This window comes from Diabrotica virgifera, chromosome 9, assembly GCF_917563875.1.
Source record: "Diabrotica virgifera virgifera chromosome 9, PGI_DIABVI_V3a".
NCBI lineage: Eukaryota > Metazoa > Arthropoda > Insecta > Coleoptera > Chrysomelidae > Diabrotica > Diabrotica virgifera.
The window spans coordinates 175,116,926-175,138,634 of NC_065451.1; the positions used below are offsets into that span (position 1 = coordinate 175,116,926).

The window sequence follows — 21,709 nt, forward strand, 5'->3', positions numbered from 1 at the left end:
ACGATTCTAGTTTTTTCATTGATGCTGCATTCGAGTCGAGAACCTAGCACCTAGCCAACATAACTCTTAGCTTCAACTTCAAATCTCTTGTGCAGAGCACTCTTCTCATTTTGTTAAAATTTGTTCTAGCCTTCTCTATTCTGATTTCCCGGAAGTAACCACCTGTGGAGTTCATCTTTGTTCCAATATATGCATATTGGTCTAATCGTTCGACAGTGGGTCCGTTTATGAAGAGATTCTAGTTATTAGTTTGAGTTTTCGATAAATTTTGTCGATAAATTTTGTCTTCTTGCCGTTCATTGTTAGAACGCATTCTTGTCCAAATTCTGCTATTCTGGTCACCAGCCTCTGAAGATCCTCAATATTTTCGGCTAAGATGACAGTGTCATCCGCATATCTAATATTGTTAATGGGAACTCCATTTATCTTTATTCCAGCTGTTTCGCCCTCAAGAGCTTTTTTCAAGATATCTTCCGAGTCGGCAATAAAATGAATTGGCGACAACACGCATCTCTGTCTCACCCTACATCTGATTTCAATTTCTTCTGACAGCTGTTCGTTAACACGTACTTTTGCTCGTTGCTTATAAACATACGTGCATAGAAATCGGCCCACTTAAAAATTTGGTCATTTTTTATGTCTCATATTTTCTAAACCTCTTGGCCGATTTAAGTGATTTTTTATTATATGTTATAGACTGATTCTTTAACAATACTACTCTAAAAATATTGTTGCTAAACAGGTAAATTTTCATTGTATACCGGGTGTACTAATCAAACTGTGTTTTTTCTCAAAGTTCGCATCAGCCTGTGAAATATTCTAGCATTTATAAAACACTGAAATTAAAACCCAACTATAGCCTCAGGTTTTCTTAACATTCTGTTTTTTGATTCATTCGTTTATGTTGGATAATAAAAAAGTTAGGTACTTTAACAACTAGACATGTTCTTCATCAATACACGGTATTTCTAAATAAGTGCGACAAACTTTAAGGGGTAATTCAGCATGAAAAAATAATGACAGTTGGCTTTATAAACGTATGTCCGCAAATGTTTCGTTTCCGGTTGCATTTTTTCTTAAAAACTGACGATTTATTTATTGCTTTAAAACCAGTTGGGATATGCAAATGAAATTTGGTAGGTTTGAAGAGATAGTTATTGCGGATTATTTGACATAAAATTAAGAATTTAATATTCACCATGGGCGTACAATGCGGGTAATATGATCGGTCATATTACTCGTATGCACGCCAATGGTGAATATAAAATTCTTAATTGTATAGTAAAAAACTTACCAAATTTCATTTGCATATCTCAACCGGTTTTAGAGCAATAAATAAATCGTCAGTTTGTAAGAAAAAATTCAACATCCCGTATCGCGGAAACGAAAGATTTGCGGACATACGTTTATAAAGCCAACTGTCATTATTTTTTCACGAAGAATTGCTCCGTAAAGTTTGTCGCACTCATTTAGAAACACCGTGTATTGATGAAGAGCATGTCTAGTTGTTAAAGTACCTAACTTTTTTAATATCCAACATAAACGAATGAATCAAAAAAGAGAATGTTAAGAAAACCTGAGGCTATAGTTGGGTTTTAATTTCAGTATTTTATAAATGCTAGAATATTTCACAGGGTGATGCGAACTTTGAGAAAAAAACACAGTTTGATTAGTACACCCGGTATACAATGAAAATTTACCTGATTAGCAACAATATTATTACAGTGGTATTGTTAAAGAATCAGGCTATAACATGTTCAAAAAATCACTTAAATCGGCCAACAGGTTTAGAAAATATGAGACATCAAAAATGACCAAATTTTTAAGTGGGCCGATTTCTATGCACGTAAGTTTAGTATAAATTCGACTATAATCCTGAGGTCATTGTAGTCTATGGTCTTTAATTTTAGGACATGCATTAATTGTTCATGTCGTACGTTGTCGAACGCTTTATTATAGTCAATAAAACACGCATATATATCTTGATTGATGTCCAGGCACCTTTTTATTAGTATATTAAGTGAAAAAAAGGGCTTTACACGTTCCTAGGCCTTTGTGAGATCCAAACTGCGTATCATTAATGTCTATGTTCCAGTTTTTGATATATCCGGTTATGGATGACTTTCAGTAGCAATTTTAGCATATGGCACATCAAGCTAATGGTGCGGTAGTTATCGCATTCTCTTGCGTTTTTCTTTTTAGGGAGACAAATAAACAAACTTTATATTAATGCAAATCAACACAATTAAAACTTGTCTCTCACTGATGAGCTGCACCGCGAAGGAAAGCGTAGCGAAAAAGGTATTTAAAAGGAGTGTGCTTCGCACAGATACGCGCGGATATATTTATCTACATGAAGATAATTCATATAGTCGATTCGCTAATCTGAGACACAACTGTCTACACTACAATCACAATAAAGATGCACTAGAAATAAACAAGCACGAGGAGCACTCCCAAATCATGATTTGGGAGTGCTTCTCGAACATTCAACGTGTCTTGGTTTGTTTATTTCTATATAGTGCATTTTTATTGTGAATGTAGTGTAGACAGTTGTGTCTCAGATTAGCGAATCGACTATAGCAACCTTTTTCTCCGCGCTTCGCGGTGCATCGCATAAGTGAGCGACAAGCTTTAGGAGACTACTAGCACAGCACGTACTTAGTCGTTTGACTGCGCATTAGGGATTTATGGTCAAATTTTTAAAAGTGCGGAGCGAGAGTCCGCGCGCGAGCCCAGGAAGGTTAAAAGTGACAGTTCTAATAGCATAAAATGTTGTTTTATCGTCTAGAATCGAATCATATTTTTGAAATGACGTCCAAATATTAAAAAATAAACAAAATATTACGCGCTAATTGTATAAATAAATATGCAATATAACGAGTTTAAGCCACAGACGGTATTAATAAATCACAGTTCTATCACAGATTCCGTCCATGTTAAAACTCACCTAAAAGAAAACCACTTTGTTAGTGATGCAACGTAAAAATAAGCACTTGTTGATACAGATAGTGATTCAAAGCTTCGATCACATATATATTTATAAGTTTATACATAAAAATTTTAATCGTTCCACGATTTTTATTCACCCCGTATGTTTGCATTTGCATTTATCGTAAGACTAGACCAAAAGCAGGTTTAATAGTGAGAAACTTATCAGCTTTTAGATATATTTTAAACAAGTTATTCATTTTTTATGATTACTGATTTATTTGAAGTAAAAATGAGTCGATAAAAAATGTGTTGTAAATAAAGTCCATTAGATTACATCTTGTCGAAATTTCATTATTTTAATTAATTTTAAGATACCTCGTATATAATTTTAACTTCTTTTCTAATAAAAAACTTAAAAAAATACTTTCTAATAAAAAACCTTAATAAACCTCCAATAAACCTTTTTAAAAGTTACCGCTGTTTGAACCTGATTTTTCCCTTGTGTAGTTTACCTAAACGCGCGTTGTCGGTAGTTTCTTTGTTTGCTAATATAGAAGATAATCCCCCAAGAAGAAATGTCTAGAGATTGTCCCGTTAGATGGGATCTATGTTAAACCACACAACAAGTCAACGGCATTTTGTTATTTGGATATTTTTCTCTAAGTAGGTCTACTCTTGCTATTCTATTCATTTTCTGTTAGAAATTGTGTTGTAAATATCCGTTTCCACTCGCTTTGGAAGAAGTTGCAACATTAGTGTCACCGCCTCCGTCACCGGTTAAATTACCCAATTTAATTTGGGTTAAAGACTTCAGTGGGGTATTCTTCTTTGTGTGCCATGCTTGTTTTCAACAAGCTGATGAAATGTTTCTCGGTCGGCAGATATATGAAACAATTCCCCAATTTACTGGGGTAACAAGCCAATAATTTCTTCTAAAATTAAGACCCTTACTCCTCGCTACTCCAGCCTTCATCATGAGAAAGTTGACTACACAACAGATAAATGGTCAGTCGATTCGTTTTACAGCTCAATTTGAGGCAATGTGAGTTGCTCATTCCATATCCCCTTTTTGGTAACCGATCTGACATCTGAAGTGTCGTTCTTTATTAAAACAATGTTACAAATTGAACGAGTGACTAAATATAGTTAGATAATCCAAATAAATGTCATATTTCATTAATTTTTATTATTATGAAATATTTAATATTCTTGTGCAGTCTACAGTTTAAATATGGTGGATTAGCATATTATTATTTTTTATTTTTCGAATAGTTTTTTGGATTAAAATATTTAAAAACAGTGACGCCCTTTCCTTTTTAAATAGTTGTTTTCTTCCTTATTTACCGTTTTTGTTGTGTCCGTCCATCCAGTCTAGTAGATATTCGTCCTACATATTTTTCTCCTATATATTTATTTAGGAAATTGCTCCTATACAGGGTGTTTCATTAACCATTGTCCATATTGTAACTGGAGAAACCTTAGCACAAAATATGAAGATTTAACCTAAAACACTTCAATAAAATATTTAATTATTTCCCATATAAATAATTAATAATAAAATATTCCTCCTCACCGAGATACAGAGTGTTTTATTATAAATATTCTAAAATGATTTTAGCCCATTATTTGAACACATTACAATATTTTTTGTTTAAACTTGACAAACGGTTTACACATGTTAGGATGCTTTAACTAGTGTTAAAAGATAGTTTTCCGCTGTTACCATAGGCGTGCTGTAGGGATATATACTTTATTTTACCCCCTTCCCCCTTATAATCTACGCCACTGTTGTAATAATCATTGCAGCATGTTTTTGATTCTTTGTTAATTTCTTCGTAAATATCATCCTTTTGTCTCAATGCGATAGAGTGAGTAGTTTTCAAGTTATTTGCGGTTAAAGGTAATGGATTTAATAAGATTATGTGTTTAAAATACACATAATCTTCTTGAATCCATTACCTTGAATCGCAAATAACTTGAAAACTACTCACTCTATCGCATTGAGACAAAAGGATGATATTCACGTGTTTTAGGTTAAATCTTCATATTTTGTGCTAAAGTTTCTCCAGTTACATGGACAATTGTTAATGAAACACCCTGTATATTTTTATAAACTGTCTAATTGAAAAATTTCTGAATGTGGGAAAGCTGTAGCTTAATTTCTGTAGCTCTTTCTGTTGTCGTTGTAGTTCTACTTTCTGTATGGTGGTTTACTTGTAGCCATTTTCCTGAGGGTGTGATTTTCTTTTGCCACTACTTTTTGTCTATTGGATTCTTGGAGTCAGCATTTAGTCTTAAGGATCTTATAACAAGAGTACATATTGGCAACTCATTTTTCATTTGCGCGTGGTGATAATGAGGGAGGGTGTCTAGATGCCTTTGCGTGTGGGTAAGGTTGTGGTAAATAGTTGGTCTGAGAGAATCGTTCATGCGTTTAATGCTGACGACGTCATCAAAATGGAGTTGATTGTTCGACTCTAGTTCAGTGCAAATTTGATTCTTTTATAGATAGAATTTAATTGTTGTTCCAGATTTAGGTGTTGGTGTGGTGTTTGTTCTTAACAGAAAGACAAGAGAAAAACCAGACAAAATTGATAAAGAAATTGAAAAGATGCAATATCCAAGTCATCAAAAGTACAGATGTTAAGATTTATAATTTTTAATTAAGAGTGACTCATTTTTACTTCTTATCATTATCATTACATTCTGAATGTCACTTACATATTTTAAAATACTCCATTTTCATCAACATTAGTTTTTCTTTTATAAAAATTATAGTAAGTATCTATTTTTCTTTCAATAACAATGTTCTCCTAAGAATATGGTCACGAATATAATATTTAAAACAGACATAACTTTAATTGTAGCATATTTCACCACTTTTTACTTTCATGTATATTTTAATAAGCCAATTTTCAAAAATCAATTATATTGCCGATTCTTTAAAAAATGACTACACAAAAGTAGATTACGTATTTTATCACAGTTTTTCATACATTATCGAATGTATCTTACAATCCTTTTACAATAGCAGTCCCAACAATAAAAAAATATTTTTTTGTACAACAGTTTTGTTTTTAATAAACATGTGGTCGAAAAAATTAAGAAACTTCCCTATAATTTTATTTTGAACATTTCTGTATTGAATTATTGTGTAATACATATTACATATGTATATTTAATTAGGCAATACAGTTCCTTGCGCCGGTCCTGTATATGAAAGCATGCACAGGACAGGCTCCAGGAGCTAAATCCCGTAAGAATGGAAATGATTGGAACATTTTACTTTATAAATCGGAAAATAAATGTCAAACTTTGTTTATATCAACAAGACTGCAAGTAGGTTGAGGGCAATAAAAACAAGTAAATTGACTGGCTCAACATCCACAAAAATTGTCTAAAAATGATTAGGTACCTAAATATCAAGTACCGACAGTACAGTTTGAAATCATTGAAACATAAAATCGCCGGTCCAGAAGAAGAATGACGTAACTGCAACAAGCCAAATGTCTCAGAAGAGCAAAAATATTTTTCTAAATATTTAAAATAGGGAATAAATCAGGAATAATCGTCCAGGAGCATTGGTATGGCGTTTATTCTTGCAATGATGGCTTTTATTTTTGTCTCTAATGATTCGAATTATTTCATTATCTTAATTTAATCACCCCATTTTCAACCCTATCTACAGTTGCGTCATTATTCATCTAAATTTGTTTAAATATTTAAAATAGTGATTAAATAAAGAGTAACCGTCCAGGAACATCGGTATGGCGTTTATTTTTACAATGACGGCTTTTGGTTTCATCCCTATTGGTTCGAATTTCATTATCTTAATTTAATCCCCCCATTTTCAACCCTATCTACAGCTGCGTCATTCTTCATCTTAAAATTTTTCTCTACAAAAAAAGATTTTTAAATATTTTGTAAGCCGTTTATTCTTACAGTGATGGCTTTTATTTTCATCCCTATTGGTCCGAATTTCATTATCTTAATTTAATTCCCCCCATTTTCAACCCTATTAACAGTTACGTCATTATTCATCTGAAATAAGGTCTAAAATAGCGTGTATTTCAATAACGACGCAACTACCCTGTAGTGGCTCATCACATAGCTACAGTTATGCCGCTTTTGTATCATCTGTACACAGTATTTTAGAAGTTATTACGCAATAAACAGGAATTGACAAAAGTTACGTCATTCTTTTTCCGGACCAGCGACATGTGTCAAGTAAATGTGAGTTTCCAAAGTTTACCTATGAGCCCTATGTTGTTCAATATGTGCTCTAAAATTGAACTTAATGCTCAATATATGTTCATAGGAATCATGGTCAAGGTTTTGTTCTCTGACCAAAACAAAGTATTCTAAATAAATTTTATGAAGTTCTTAGATTTAAACAATATTTCTTCAGCTCACAGCATTAGTAGGTATTTATTAAATTATAGAAAAGTTTCTATGGTATGTTCGATTCACAACGTTATTTTACAAAAACGTATATAATATTCAGTATTAGATTAAACAAAAATGTTGAGACATGCGTGTCAACCCAAAACAAAAACCATTCAAAAATCACATCAACAAAACTGCTAGTGTCATAATACTTTCTCAAAATTTTTGCACGGAAATAAAATTATTAAAACCTTAAAAATGTCTACTATATAATATTTTCTTCCTTGACTATTCTTTGTAAAAGTGTGAGTCACTGCATGTTCCTAAGTTTCTCTACACTAAACCAACAAAATCAATCCATAAAAAATACACTTAATGATAACAGTACAAAAATACTATAATCCATCGTGTTAGGCAATAAAAAATGTAAAGTAGCCGCAACATTGTAAGCCGAATGACAAAGTTGTATGAAATTTTATTACACTTGCGCACGTTAAATGCAAAATTTTTATTAATATCTTTATACGAGGCATCCATAATTTTAATAAAATGACTATAGGATATAGGATAGATAATATTTAACTGAATATGAAGGGACTTACGGAACCTGGCAAAGCCACTATATTTTCACTGTAAAATGTGATAAAATCAATTGCATTACTGTCGCCCTCTGACAACATTCTCTACAATAATGCAGGTTGGCAAGCCTGAGATCCACAAAACAGAAAGGTTTTTGGTGTGCTGAATACGAATCTGCAAATTGCTGAATTGGCTCTGGTTTCTGAGATATCCTAACCTAAAAGTGCAAAATAGCTATTTTTGACCATTTTTGAGGTTATATTGAGCATGACTGACGTGACACCTAGCACCTTCACGTGTGAAACATGTGCGCACTTGACATTTTTGGATCTTACAATTTGAGGTTAAGCATAATAATATGATAAATACATATTGTAAAGTTCCAAATTATTAATACTTAATTAGTTTTTTTAACGATACTTTTCCAATTTATGTATAAAATGGATATAGTATTAAGAACTGAAGGTCCATTTGAGTTTGGTAATTTTTATTGTGACAACCCTGACTTTTGTATTTGATCATATCCAGTCGTTACTCTTTTTATCTGACAGTCGTATATCTAACATTGCTCCTTTCCATTGCCCTTTCTGTTGTGGCTAGTTTATTCATATTTTCCTTGGTTAGGGTCCAGGTTTGCCATCCATATGTCACGATAGGAAGGATGTACTGGTTGAACATTTTGCTTCTCAAGTAAAGGGGTATTTAAGTGGCGTAACTAGTCTGACTGCGCTCCAATGCAAGTATTCCACGTGCGCCCCTATTCGTATTTATATTTTCCAGAATATCAGTTTTTGCGCTCCCCTAAGGCCTGCGCCCCAATGCACAGCATTGGTTGCATTGGCGTTAGTTACGCCACTAGGTATTTCGCGGTTCTTAAGGGTTCTTAACTAAGTTTTACAAATCCTGCCCATTCCAGTCTTGCTCTTCTAGTGATTTCCACACTTTGGTTCTCTATGTCGAGTTTCAGAATTTGGCCTAGGCAGATATATTCATGGACTTGTTCTATCTCACTGCCATTTATAAAATATACATCTGGTGTCGTCTGTGTTCGATTTTGTTTTTGTCATATTCATTTTTAGGGCTGACGCATTGGGAGCTGTCTGCGAGTTCCTCCATCATAATTTGCCGTTCCTCGAATGTGCTCGCTATAATCACGATGTCGTCAGCGAATTTGAGGTTGTTTAACTTGTTGCCATTAACGTTAATCGTTGATTAACAATATATTGAGCAATTTGTAGTTTTGAAGACGTCTTCTAGAACTAGTTTAAAGAGCTTTGGCCAGGGCCGCGCCGTCCACGTGTGCAATGTGTGCGGCGCACACAGGCGCCAGTAATTTAGGGACGCCACTAGAGTTTTCACAAACATTTTAGGCGGGTCAAAATAACACTTACCCATTTTTTTCAGCTTCTACCAAACATTGGGATATCCTAAAACAACACTTTGCAAGTCTGGCTTTAATGCATTTATCTAATTCACGCTGGTCCAGCATAATTGATACTTTAAAGTCATTATAACAAATTTTGACAGAAATTTATTATGCTTTATGTGATATAACACATTCGGATAAAGATCGTGATTCAAAATGTCAATCTAGATGTTTAAAAGATAAAATATCAACATTTACATTCATATGCTCAGTTGCTTAGTCTTGTCAGTCTATATACAGTTGAGTCCGCGAATCTTTACCCGTGCGTCATCATTTAAAGCATACGAAATAAGTCGATGATAAGTCGGAAATTGAAATTTACTAAACGCAACAGCAAGTCACTTAAGTAATTATTGTCACTTGATGTTGCGTTTAGTAAATTTCAATTTCCGACTTAGCATCGACTTATTTCGTATGCTTTAAATGATGACGCACGGGTAAAGATTCGCGGACTCAACTGTACCTATGAGCTATGGTATAAAGTTCCGATGAAAGTTAACTTCGTTAGCATAAATTTTTAATCAAAAATAATTAGTATGCAGCTGGCCTTAAATGCTTTACAAGAGATAAAACAATTATGGCTCGAGTTTCGAACAGATAGTAAATTTAATGATGTTATTACTACGGCAAATGAAACTGCAGAGAAAATGAATGTGAAGCCCAGTTATCAATCAGCCACACAGTTACAGCTTCGGAAAAAAAAGCTGACAGATCGATTACGAACATAAAGACGATCCGATTTTGGATCCTAAAATGTCATACAAAGTTAATTTATTTTATTATGTTCTCGAGCAAGCATTTTTCAGTAAATGAAAAATGTTAATTCTTTCAAATTTTTACATAATTTGAATGACAGTACAGAAAACTCACAATAAAACTTTTGTGTAGAAATTTGGAAAAAAACTGAGATTTAGTGATCATCTAGATATAGAGAAAGTATAGTAAAATATATTAATTATACAGCTTCAGCCTTTGTTAAAAAAATGAAATAATGATGACACGCACGATTTTCACGTATTCGGTGTGTTCACCTTTAACCCTGAGGTTTGCAGTCTGATTACAGTAAATGTTTCTAATAATTTTCAGATCTTGGTTATTAATTCCTGGTTCTTTTAGTATTTACATTATTTTGGCGTGCTGTACTCGATCAAACGCTATCTCGTAATTAACCGACATGCGTATATGTCGCAATTGATGTGTTTGCATCTCTGGAATGATACTTGTATTGAGAACTGGAATAATACTTGAATTAACTTAAGTTTACCCAAATTTAACAATAGCTCTTCGCATTCTGCCCATATCTGTTGCCACTGCTTAACGATCTCTTTCTAAACTGAAACTTATAAAACATTATTTTAAGATCGACCATCAGTCAAGAGCGGTTAACAAATTTATCTATCATCTCTTCTATAACAGTGGCGGATCCAGGGATGGGCGATTGGGGCGATCGGCCCCCCTCTCAAACCAAGTGATTTAATGTTTTTAATTATATATATAAAGATTATAAAACATTTATTTATTTTATAGAAATTTAGTCAATCGCCCCCCCCCTCTTAACGATGCTGGATCAGCCACTGTTCTATAAAGTCGTCAATATTAGATGATATTCACCATGTTATAATAAAAAGATTTTCCGAACTGAAGGCGCGAAAAGTGAATTTTTTTCTGAAATAGATATTTATTTTCATGTTTACCTGTAGAATTTTTAGTTATTTTTGTTTGGTTACAATAAATAATTGTTTATTTTTATTCACAATGTCTAATCTAACGAGACGATTTAAAAAAAAATGCGTATTTTTGGGCGCCATTAAATGTTTTGCACACAGGCGCTTACTGACGCGGCACTGGCTTTGGCTATATTACGTCTCCTTGTCTAACTCCTCTCTTAATGGGGATGGGATTTGTATTTTCGCCTAGTTGTACTATCATAGTTGCGATTTCATTACATATTATGTATAAAATGCGTAAAATGTAAAAATGCGATATCTCAGCGAAAAAAGAAGATATCTGAGTAAACTCAACGTCATTTAAAAGATTGATGCTTACACTTTAAGATAGTTATAACAATTTCTGGTAGAAAAATATATCACAATGCTACATAACCTCAAAAACCTCTATGGACCATTCCAGGTCACGTGACTTTGACAGCGTCGCTGAGGGGCAAAAATTGTGTTTTCGGTGTTCTTTTTGCTATTTTCTCGTTTTATTATAAGAAATCTGTGGTTTTAACTACAAAAATTTCTAATATTAGATATAGATTTCTAATATTAGATATAGGACACCCTCATAGGGGTTGCAAAAACCCGGTATAATCAGAAAATCAGTTTTATTGGCCCATATCGTCGTTCTGTTTACAGTGCATTGTGATTATAATGATTTAAAACATCTCGGTCTTTAAATGCGGCTGGTAATATAAAAAAAACTCACTTTATCTCTTTTACTTTTACTGGAACACTTTACAACTGAACAAAACGCTGGTATTTTAATCATATTCTTAAATTGAACAAAGGTTTTCTACACTTAACCTACTTTGTTTACAAGATCTTTGCCCTCCAGTCGCTGTCAAATGACGTCACCCTGGAATGGTCTATTTTTGCACTTTTAGGTTAGGATATCTCAGAAACCAGAGCCAATTTGACAATTTGAAGCTCACATTCGGATTTGGCGCACAAAACCTTTTGAAAAGTATATTTTGATCTCTGCGTCCGAATATTGGTTAAATTGTTTTTAGAACAAGTCTAGAATATAATTGAACAAGTGATCTCTTCCTGACCTGTTCTAAAGTTTCCTGAAAAATGACGCTAGTGGGCAGAGCTTATAAGGCTATCGGGATAGCGAATTTCCCACGATTTAGTGACAAATCCAACTGTCACAAGTCATTGTTTAAAATTTGTTATAAAGAGTATTTAATTACTATTTTAATCAGTACTAGATAAGAGTCAAAACTAATCAGAACAGATAAGAAAAATGTTGAATTTTAAAAATTAAAACCATATACCAGGAGTTACATTAAAATAACTTTACACTGATGCTGACGTTTATAGGTTTCCATTAAATCGCTCCTGATATTTTGCACCAAATATGTGTAGTAAAATTTCATATTTAAGCTATTTTAAAATTTAGACCATGGACGTTATTTTATCAAATATAATAATCTCACATTCAGTTTTACCAATGATCCAAACTTTATACTTTGGTTAAGAAATAGTTCATACTACGAGTACTATTTTTAACATAAAAAAAGAAATATTTTCTTACTAAAAATGCTAGGTTGAGACGTTTTGAGCTTAACTTGTTTAACAACTGTCATAATTAGATGTTATGGAAGCTGTCGACATGTTACATAAAATTATAACTAAATCTGTCAAAAATTAAATGAAATTCGTGGCGTTTAGTAAAATTTAAAAAATAAAACAAAATAAGACCGATACTACTACCCAGTTGCGAAAGATATACAAGAGTACAGAAATATCTGACACCACGAAGGTCACTCAGGTAGCAAATCAAGGAGAGGAGACTTCAGTTGAACTCTTTCACCTCTTAGTTGCCTTTCACCTCTCTCAATGTGGTAACCTAATTATTACCTAGCTACCCACGTACCACGTGGGAGTCATATGTTACCCTAGGGCCTTATCCATAAGGATTATATCTATCCTTTGGATTCCATAACTTATTTAATTAATAATTGTCAACTTTTAAAGGATCTCAATTTGTATTTTTGGGTGGCTCAGTATGTTACGCTTGTAACACTGATGATGCTTTTTTTAGAGGGCGAAAACGTTTTGTTGTGATATTGGTGGCCCTTTTAATAGTTTTTAAATAAATATACCTTTTACCAAGAAAAAAAATTGTTCGTTAAATTTACTTGTAATTAATGGTATACAACCAGTTACAGGAAATTCCTCCTTGTGAGAAAAATATTGATTAAGAAACGCAACATTAGACATTTAAGACTGAAGTATCCAGTGACGAAGCGTGACTTTTTCTTAAGTGTTACCAAAACTAGATGTAAAAAAATCTTATTGAAAAATTTATGAAACAGTGAAGTATACTTTTTGCGAACGCACGCGATATTTAGAGCACGAGCGACAACGGAGCGAGTGCTATACATCGCGTAAGTTCGCAAAAAGTACTTCACGCACAGTTTCATACAATATTTTATCTACGATAAACAAATAAAAAAACTGTAACTCTTCGTCACTGGAATTCATTTCTATTCTACAATTTTTAGAACTTTGACATTTAAAAATCCTAACTACTTTCAAACCACAAAACTGTCAAAAATTTTGTTGTAAGTAATGTAAGTCATTGCTCATATTGTCATCGCCATGATAACGCGAAAGTTAACGATACTTGATTATATGAAAGTGTGCCAAAAAACCCATTGAAAGTGTGCGAAAAAGTAAATCCCATTTAAAATACATTGTTACTTCACGCACACTTTAAACCCTTCACGCACTGCTATCTATAATGACAGTTTTCACAAACTAAAAACTTATATGACATAAAGTAGATAAAAATTATTTTGAACCTCTCAAATATAAGTTTTTGTTTTCAATCCTGTGGGATAAAATTAAACAAATCACTATTCCCAAATTATATGCATGTAATTATGTATACATGTATTATGCATGTAATAGGTATAACAATAAATAATAAACAAACTAAACAGATTATTCTACAATAAAATTAGCATCAAAAATAAACAAATAGGAAAGAGAACATATTTTGAAAATTAGTGTTTATATTTGAAATCTTCTATTTTCAATAATTTCATTTTTTTCTTCAAAATTATATATAAAAAAATATACAAGGATAATGACTTTTCAAGTAGTTGATCGATTACGCAGCAACATTCTTCCATGTTCAAATGCACGAATAGCTACTAAACTAACGTTACCAGATTGTAAAATGGTTACAATACTGATATACACAGCGTGCCCGCGCCGTCTCTGGAGCCGTCATTCCTTCAAAATTTTCAGTCCCGAGCGATAGCGAGAATCATCTTTCGTTACCAGAACTAGAAGTGGTAACGGAGTATAATAACGTGTAACGGATTCAAATGTATTCACATGTAATCTCGCCAATATTTTCGTGCGTCTTGTTGGCTATTTACTGAATTAGATAGGTACTACGTATTAATAAATATTTCTGTTTGTAAAAAATATAAATGGAATTATTTCATAGTAGTCATAAAATATTTATTTGCAAGATGTTTACCTGTTACCAATGGTAACAGTAGTTACATGGACGCTTCGCCAGTGGAAGTATCTCAAGAACAAAAGCTAGGCAAGAAAATATATTTATTGTTTTCACTTACGAGACTGTTAAACAGTCATCTGAAACAAAAATTAGAATGATAGTAATAATGGACTAAGAAAAACAGAATCTTTTGAAGTCATTAACAAACAATTAGTATTCCTTATTCGTATTTGATTGAAATAATTGATAATAAGAATTTCACCAATATACACTGTTACTTATTAGGTCTAATATATCACATAAAAACCGAAAACCCTTTGAAACCCAATTGATCTGACAACGTTGCAATGACAACGACCTAACCAAAGATTTCGATTGGTCTGACATAGGGCATTCCAAGACTATGATGTTTATGAAGCCACTGGGAATAAAACTGCCAAACATTGTATTTGTTTATATTTGTACTAGATCGTTTCTTAAGTTTTTTGCCGTCAGTTTTTTAGTTGTATTTTCCGAACAATTTGTTATAGATTTTGTGTAGTTTTTAGTTGTAGAAGTACTTGAACGACTTTATTTAGTTTTAAGCAGTGAATAAATAAACATGAGTGAATATTTTCGAAAGTTGTTGGTAGACAATACGGATGTTGCTAGTAGGTATTGGCAAAATAAATAATATAGGTCCACTTTACCTTAAGGGGTCTCGAGTTAACCTAAGGCAGAGACAGTTTTCCAAGCGTAGGTAACATGCACATAATTAGTAATTTAGCATTTTTATAGGACGTTTTGTAACATTTAACCATTGTTTTTGTCTCTCAGATGATAACTTATTTAGTTGTTTTATGCTTAAAATAAAGCACTGGTGGTAACTGATAAAACTGAACTATATCATGATTACTTCCCATTCAACACTTCAAAACACAACAGAAATGAGACATATTATCTTTTTAAATTAATTCTTCCAGTGAAAATGTTAAATTAATCCTTGTACAAAACAAAATTACAAAGAAACGCAACTAAAATGATCTAAAACACAATAAGAACTGATAGAATAACATTTATGTTTGCCTCCCAGCCGCCATATTGATTTAATTTTGACAACATGGTGGAATGCCCTATTGGCGATTTCAGATATTTCTGTCGACCTGTACATGTGTTATCGCCACAACAAAACAAAAAAAAAACAGCTATTCTAAAAACAGGCGAGTATTGTTCAGTTCCGGGGAAACAATGTATGTCAATGTACACTGTATCTGTCAAAATAGTACACGCAGTAATAAACAGTCATAAACAAAAACCGAGCTGCAACTGCCTACTTTTCGTCAATATGTGTTGGCCCCTTACACTTTCACGCACCGGTTGTAAACCATCGAAGGAACCGCGCATATCATGATTCCTCAGGAGGAGGTTCAGGTTCCTCTTCGTTGTCCAACTTGTTTGCGCCCTGGTTGCAGGCGCGGCACTTGCAACATACTATGCATGGTGCGGCGAGGAGAAGCAGCGGCGAGGCTACCAGTAGAAGAATGCCGAAGCCGGCAAAGATGCCGATGACTTGGGTCCGATGCCAGATGACTGAAGCTCGGGAGTGTCCCAGTTTGTTTTTGCAGGGTCCTTTGTCGTAGTGTCTCAGCAAAAAGTCGTCCTAAACGTTAACAATAATTAATATCTTATTTAGCTAATAGAAAAATAAAGATGATATCGATGGGTTTTTGACAAAACATCGTAACGGACAAAACGCACATTTTACAGGAGACGACTTTTTCTTCTACCGACTTTTTGGTTAATATAATTAAAATTTTGAAACTGTGATAAATTAGTACCAAAAAAATATTAATTTGAAAAAAACTGTAATATAATATTCAGTGGCGTAACAAACTCCGTCGGGGCCCCCCCGCAGAATTTGAAATGGGGCCCCTTTTAACCCGGGAGCAGTTGCGCCGTTGGTTTGATATCTGATGGTTTATCTGGCTTATTTTGTATCTCAGATTTAAGACCATTCAGAGCATTTCATGAAGAATATCTTTTTTCGTAAAATTGATAATAAAAATGTTTCCCATATGGTTAAAAGCCACGCAGACATACTGTATAAGTGCTCAAAAGAAATTATTTTGAATTTTCAAATTGTAATATCTAACAGGGCCGTAACTACCATTGGAGTAAGCGGGGCAGTGCCTCGTGGCCCCCGGCGAAGGGGGTCCCGCGATTGTAATCGCGTTATACTGCCTATAGGCAATATAACGCGATTAAAAACCTACATTATAGCCGAAGAATGTAAATAACATTATATGTAGTATATTTTTTATGAAAACAGAAATGATGTTACATTGATGGTAAATATTTAGCTTAAAATAATGTGATTTCAAATTTTTTTTGTGTTGGTCAACTAAAATATCAATATGTAGGTAGGTACAGGAAACTTCAGTCATAGATAGTGTGACCAACTAGCCCGAAAAATCCGGGACACGGCCCGAATTACGAAGTCGTGTCCCGGCATCCCGGGCGAGACTTCCGGGCCATTCGAATTTTCAACGTTTTGATAAAATGAATTCACATCAAATTGAATTGGTGGGACGAAAAAAAGTCGACAATTTCTAGATTGTAATACTAATACCACTCTGAACTTTTTCCCGTTTCTGTATTTTAATTATCGTCTTCTTCAAAGAAGATTCAAAAACATGAATATCAAATAATGATAATTATATTTTTATATTAACTTAGGGTTCTATTTACATGGAAATCCAACACCTGTTGATTTTCAAATTGTTCCTTTTTTGAGAACGATTTCCGGATTGGAAGTCGAAAAGTCAAAAACTAACAAAAATTTAATTATTATTACGACCAATCCCAACAAAAAAAAAAAAATTTTCAACATAAAAATGTTAAATAATCAATAAAACGATGATATTATAGTTCTATATTTAACCCCAGACCCCCCAAGACAAGACACGAAAGCTGCAGTACCTGGGGCATGTTATGCGTAATGAGAGATACAACATACTTCAGTTGATTATACAGGGCAAAATCCAGGGCAAGAGAAGTGTAGGAAGGAGACGAATCTCGTGGTTGCGTAACTTGAGGGAATGGTACGGATGCACATCAACCGAACTGTTTAGAGCAGCAGCATCTAAGATCAGAATAGCCATGATGATTGCCAACCTCCGTCGCGGAGATGGCACGTGAAGAAGAAGAAGATATTTAAAAAAAATAGCCCGATTTTCATTGAAAAGCCCCGGATTTTAGGTATTCTTTTTCAGTCTCCTCCCGAATTCGACTGAATTGGAGTTGGTCACACTAGTCATGGAGTACATTAAAATGGGTTTTCAAGTGGTTAAATATCAATTTTCCCGGACTCCTTCTGCTGGGTGATTAACCCCAGACCCCCGGTAGGGGGGCTCCAGATCACGTTTGCCCCGGGGCCCCCAACATCGTACTTATGGCCCTGATTTAATGACATATTCGAATTCAGCATAATCAAAAAGCAAATAGAAACATTTTTTAACAAAGTAAAATGATGAATTCACCGATATATTTTAAAATTATTAAAACAGTTTTATTTTTTAAAGAATTAATAAACAACTAGAGGCATCTGTGAGTAGAACTTTTCACTTTAAGATAAGATATATAAACTAACAAAAAATGTTTTAGAAAAATATAATCTTGTTTAATTTTTTCCGAAACCGAAACAATGCAAGTTTTTCTACATTGACTTCCCTAAAGCGTAAGTGTTAGAATTTCCTTATCTTACCGTTTATCTGTTGAGAGATTGTCCAATGATTACACAAGAAAAGTCGTCAATATTGTTAAATACATGCGTACCAAACTGATGCAACTATAACTGCTATAACCGTAAAACAACACAAACATAAATAAAATTCAATGCAAATAACCAATATGAAATTACTGGCGATAATATTGTATCGAAATACTAAAAGTAGGTAAAGAACAGAGAGAAAGAAAACCCATTTTTAGATTTAAAAATATTGTTCTTAAATTCGGCAAATAGCAATTCTAATATCTTTAAATAGTCACGTACAAAGCATTATATAGTTTATTGTCGCTGCCATAAAATTTCGGTAGGCCGGAAGGGATTAAGTTTCTAGATATTATGAGATGATTCACTTGGCAAATACGTCTACATAGAAATTTTTACGTTTTTAAATTTAAACAGACAACGTAAAAATAATATAACAATAACAGATTTTTACCTAATATCAGATGACAAGATGGGGCCCTCAAGCGATTGGGGCCCCCCCGCAAGTTTGATGCTGCGGGGCCCTCTGTTACGCCCCTGATAATATTCTTTTTCCGCAAATCGCCAGGAAATTTTGACATTCCTGTCAAAATTTCTTGAAGAAAAAGTCAGGACTTCCTTACTGTAAGGAAATGTCATTTCCTTACTGTAAGAAAATGATATTTCCGTACAGTTGTTAGTGTTCTACATAAATGATAATTCAACCTTTCCATAGTAACCCAAGTAATTTTATTAGGAATTTCAAAGCACCATTTATTTGGGAATAAAATTATCGCGTTTTTTTTTAATCAATCAACATCTGTCGAATTTTAAACGATTTGCGGAAAAATAGTATGTTTACCTCGTAGAAAAAGCCACATTCCAGGACTCTGTGTTGCTAAGTCTCGGCTTGCGCCTCGACTTAGCAATTTTCACAGTCGTCCAGGAATGTTAAGCTTTTCCTACCCGGTAAACAATGTACTATTATTAAATTATGTAACATACGATTATCAGACCTTGTTTGTGTAAATTTTAGTTGAAGCTTGTCGCTTAAGATAAACATACGTTAGTTTCAAGGTATCAATCTATAAATGAATATTCATAAATAACGTAAGTATCTTAACAGAAAAAATATTATTAATAATAAAAATCGACAAAGAAAAATAAAATTTAACACGTATATTAATGATGTAATTATGAGTAATGATGTATTATTAAAAAATCTCAAAAATTTAATTCAAATGATACGACGTCCCAAAAAATGTAATTTTTGAGTTTGTAGTTTTACAGAATTACTACCACCTTAAGAGGGTATTACTCAAGTTTGAACAGATATTACAATTTTATAGGTGTTTTTTAAAGCTTATGATGTAATCTTTAAGATGCACTAAACTATTTTGCTTTAGACATGAAATAAACAACTTCTTTTTGAGAAAATTAAGAAAGATAAAGAAAATGTAATACAATAACCCAAAAATATCAGTTAAAAAACTGTTTGTACAAAGGCATCAAAACCTTTTTCTGTACAACTTACCTAAAATACATTTAATAACAAGCTTTTTTGAGCTCTTATACAGTATGTCTGCCGAACTTGGAACCTATTGATAACTTTTTATTATCAGTTTAAAAAAACTATCAGATACTAAATTTTATTAATTTCATACGAGGTATGTCAAAAAATATGAATCTTGTTCAAGAGTAAAGTAGCTTTATCAATATCGAAAATTGTTAGTAAAAAAAGTTGTTTGGAATTGAAAACTATGTTTCAATATTCGTTCTATATTGACTCCCCTACATTTGTTTCAGGTTTCAGTGAACTTACTACAAGTTGATATATTTTTGTTGCAAATACAATATTTATGATATTTGCACAAGAACAACTAAAAAGCATAGGTTATGTCATTACCAAATTAGTAAATTGGACATAAAATTCTATTAAAAAGACAATAAACCATAAAAACAAGTATTAAAAACTTACCGCATCTATTGAATAAGAGGATTTATCAAAACTACCACTATTTTCGTTTTAAATTGTCCTAGCGAAATACAAAATTTGCACCGACTGAGTTCTAACACATTTAAGATAACACTGAGTAATCCTCCTAACGGCCATTTTGGTCATTTAATCTTATCGTAAGCGGCAAAACATGCAAACGTAACCGACAAGATTTATGGCGCTTACTATAATCTGTCGTTACTACCTTGCCGTTTACGATACTAAAGGCACAAAATGAGCTTGAAATGCGGTGGTTACGATAAAAATTAAATTCAATTTTAGACACTTAGGATGTTATTATGGGAAAAATAATTTTGAATTAGCTGTAAACTATCGTAAGGAACCATTTAAGATAAAAATCCCATTTTCGGAAAATTGATGTTTACGATGTTTTGTCAAAAACCCGTCAATATGATGGATGATAAATGGAATATGTAGTCCATTTAAGACGACAAAGGGACTACTATAGGGCTGCTCCACATCCCCTACCCTTTTCAACATATTCCTGGAAAAAAACCTGAAACCATGGAAAAGAAGTGAGAAGGAATGGGTATACCAGTAAGGAATGAATATCTATATACCATAAGTTTTGATGATGACCAAATAATGATGGCACAAGACGAAGATAACCTCAGTTTTATCCAGAAAAAGAATGCCGAATCCGGCAAAGATGCCGATGTCCTGGGTCCGATGCCAGATGACTGAAGCTCGGGAGTGTCCCAGTTTGTTTTTGCAGGGTCTTTTGTCGTAGTGCCTCAGCAAAGAGTCGTGCTAAACGTTAATATTAATTAATATCTTATTTAGCTAATAGAAAAATAGAGATGGTTTGATGGATGGTAAAGAATAGAATACACAGTTAGACCGGTCTAGGTAGACTCAAAAATAGGAGAGAGGTTACAATAATTACCATCAAGCTGAAAATTGGCAGGATTGTTCTAAATATCATCATAAATGAAATCTAGAAAGTCCTCATAAATCCGACCCGAGCTAAAAAATTTACGCGGGGTCAAAGGTCACCAAATATGGATTTTAGGGATTTTCAGCGAAACGGTAAGTTTGAACATAAAATTAGTTCTAACAAAAAATGTAGATTAGATAATTATCTATAGAAAATATCTGAATACTTTTTTTCGTAAGAGCCACCGTTTTTGAGATACAACGATTCAAAGAGTTGAAAGAGTTCTAATCGTCATAATATGTATTAGTACACCACGTATATACATCACTGAAGCTGTAATACAAGTAAACGTAATAATATTCTGTCGGTCAACCTAACTTAAATTACACATAATAATACAAGATATTATAAATATGATAATGTTTCTACTATACAGCTAGCTGTCTACCGAGGGATGCAATGTATAAGCTGTATTATATTACAGTGGCAACAAAAAATCTTTACAAAGTGAATGTAACGCGAAAATAATAAGAATCATTATTTCAATTTTACGGCTTATTC

The 21,709-nt window shown here is 33.1% G+C and overlaps 1 protein-coding gene across 3 annotated transcripts in view; it reads right to left on the reverse strand.

Moving 5' to 3' along the window:
• The window catches only part of LOC126891952 (E3 ubiquitin-protein ligase RNF19A), a 507,192-nt gene that overhangs the window by 12,616 nt on the left and 472,867 nt on the right, over positions 1-21,709 (reverse strand). For all 3 annotated transcript variants that reach the window (XM_050661302.1, XM_050661301.1, XM_050661303.1), the window contains one exon: positions 1-16,166. This exon is cut by the window's left edge and continues 12,616 nt beyond it. In XM_050661302.1, the coding sequence (XP_050517259.1) occupies positions 15,912-16,166 (255 nt within the window). In that variant the 3' untranslated portion in view covers positions 1-15,911. The remainder of the gene's footprint in view (positions 16,167-21,709) is intronic.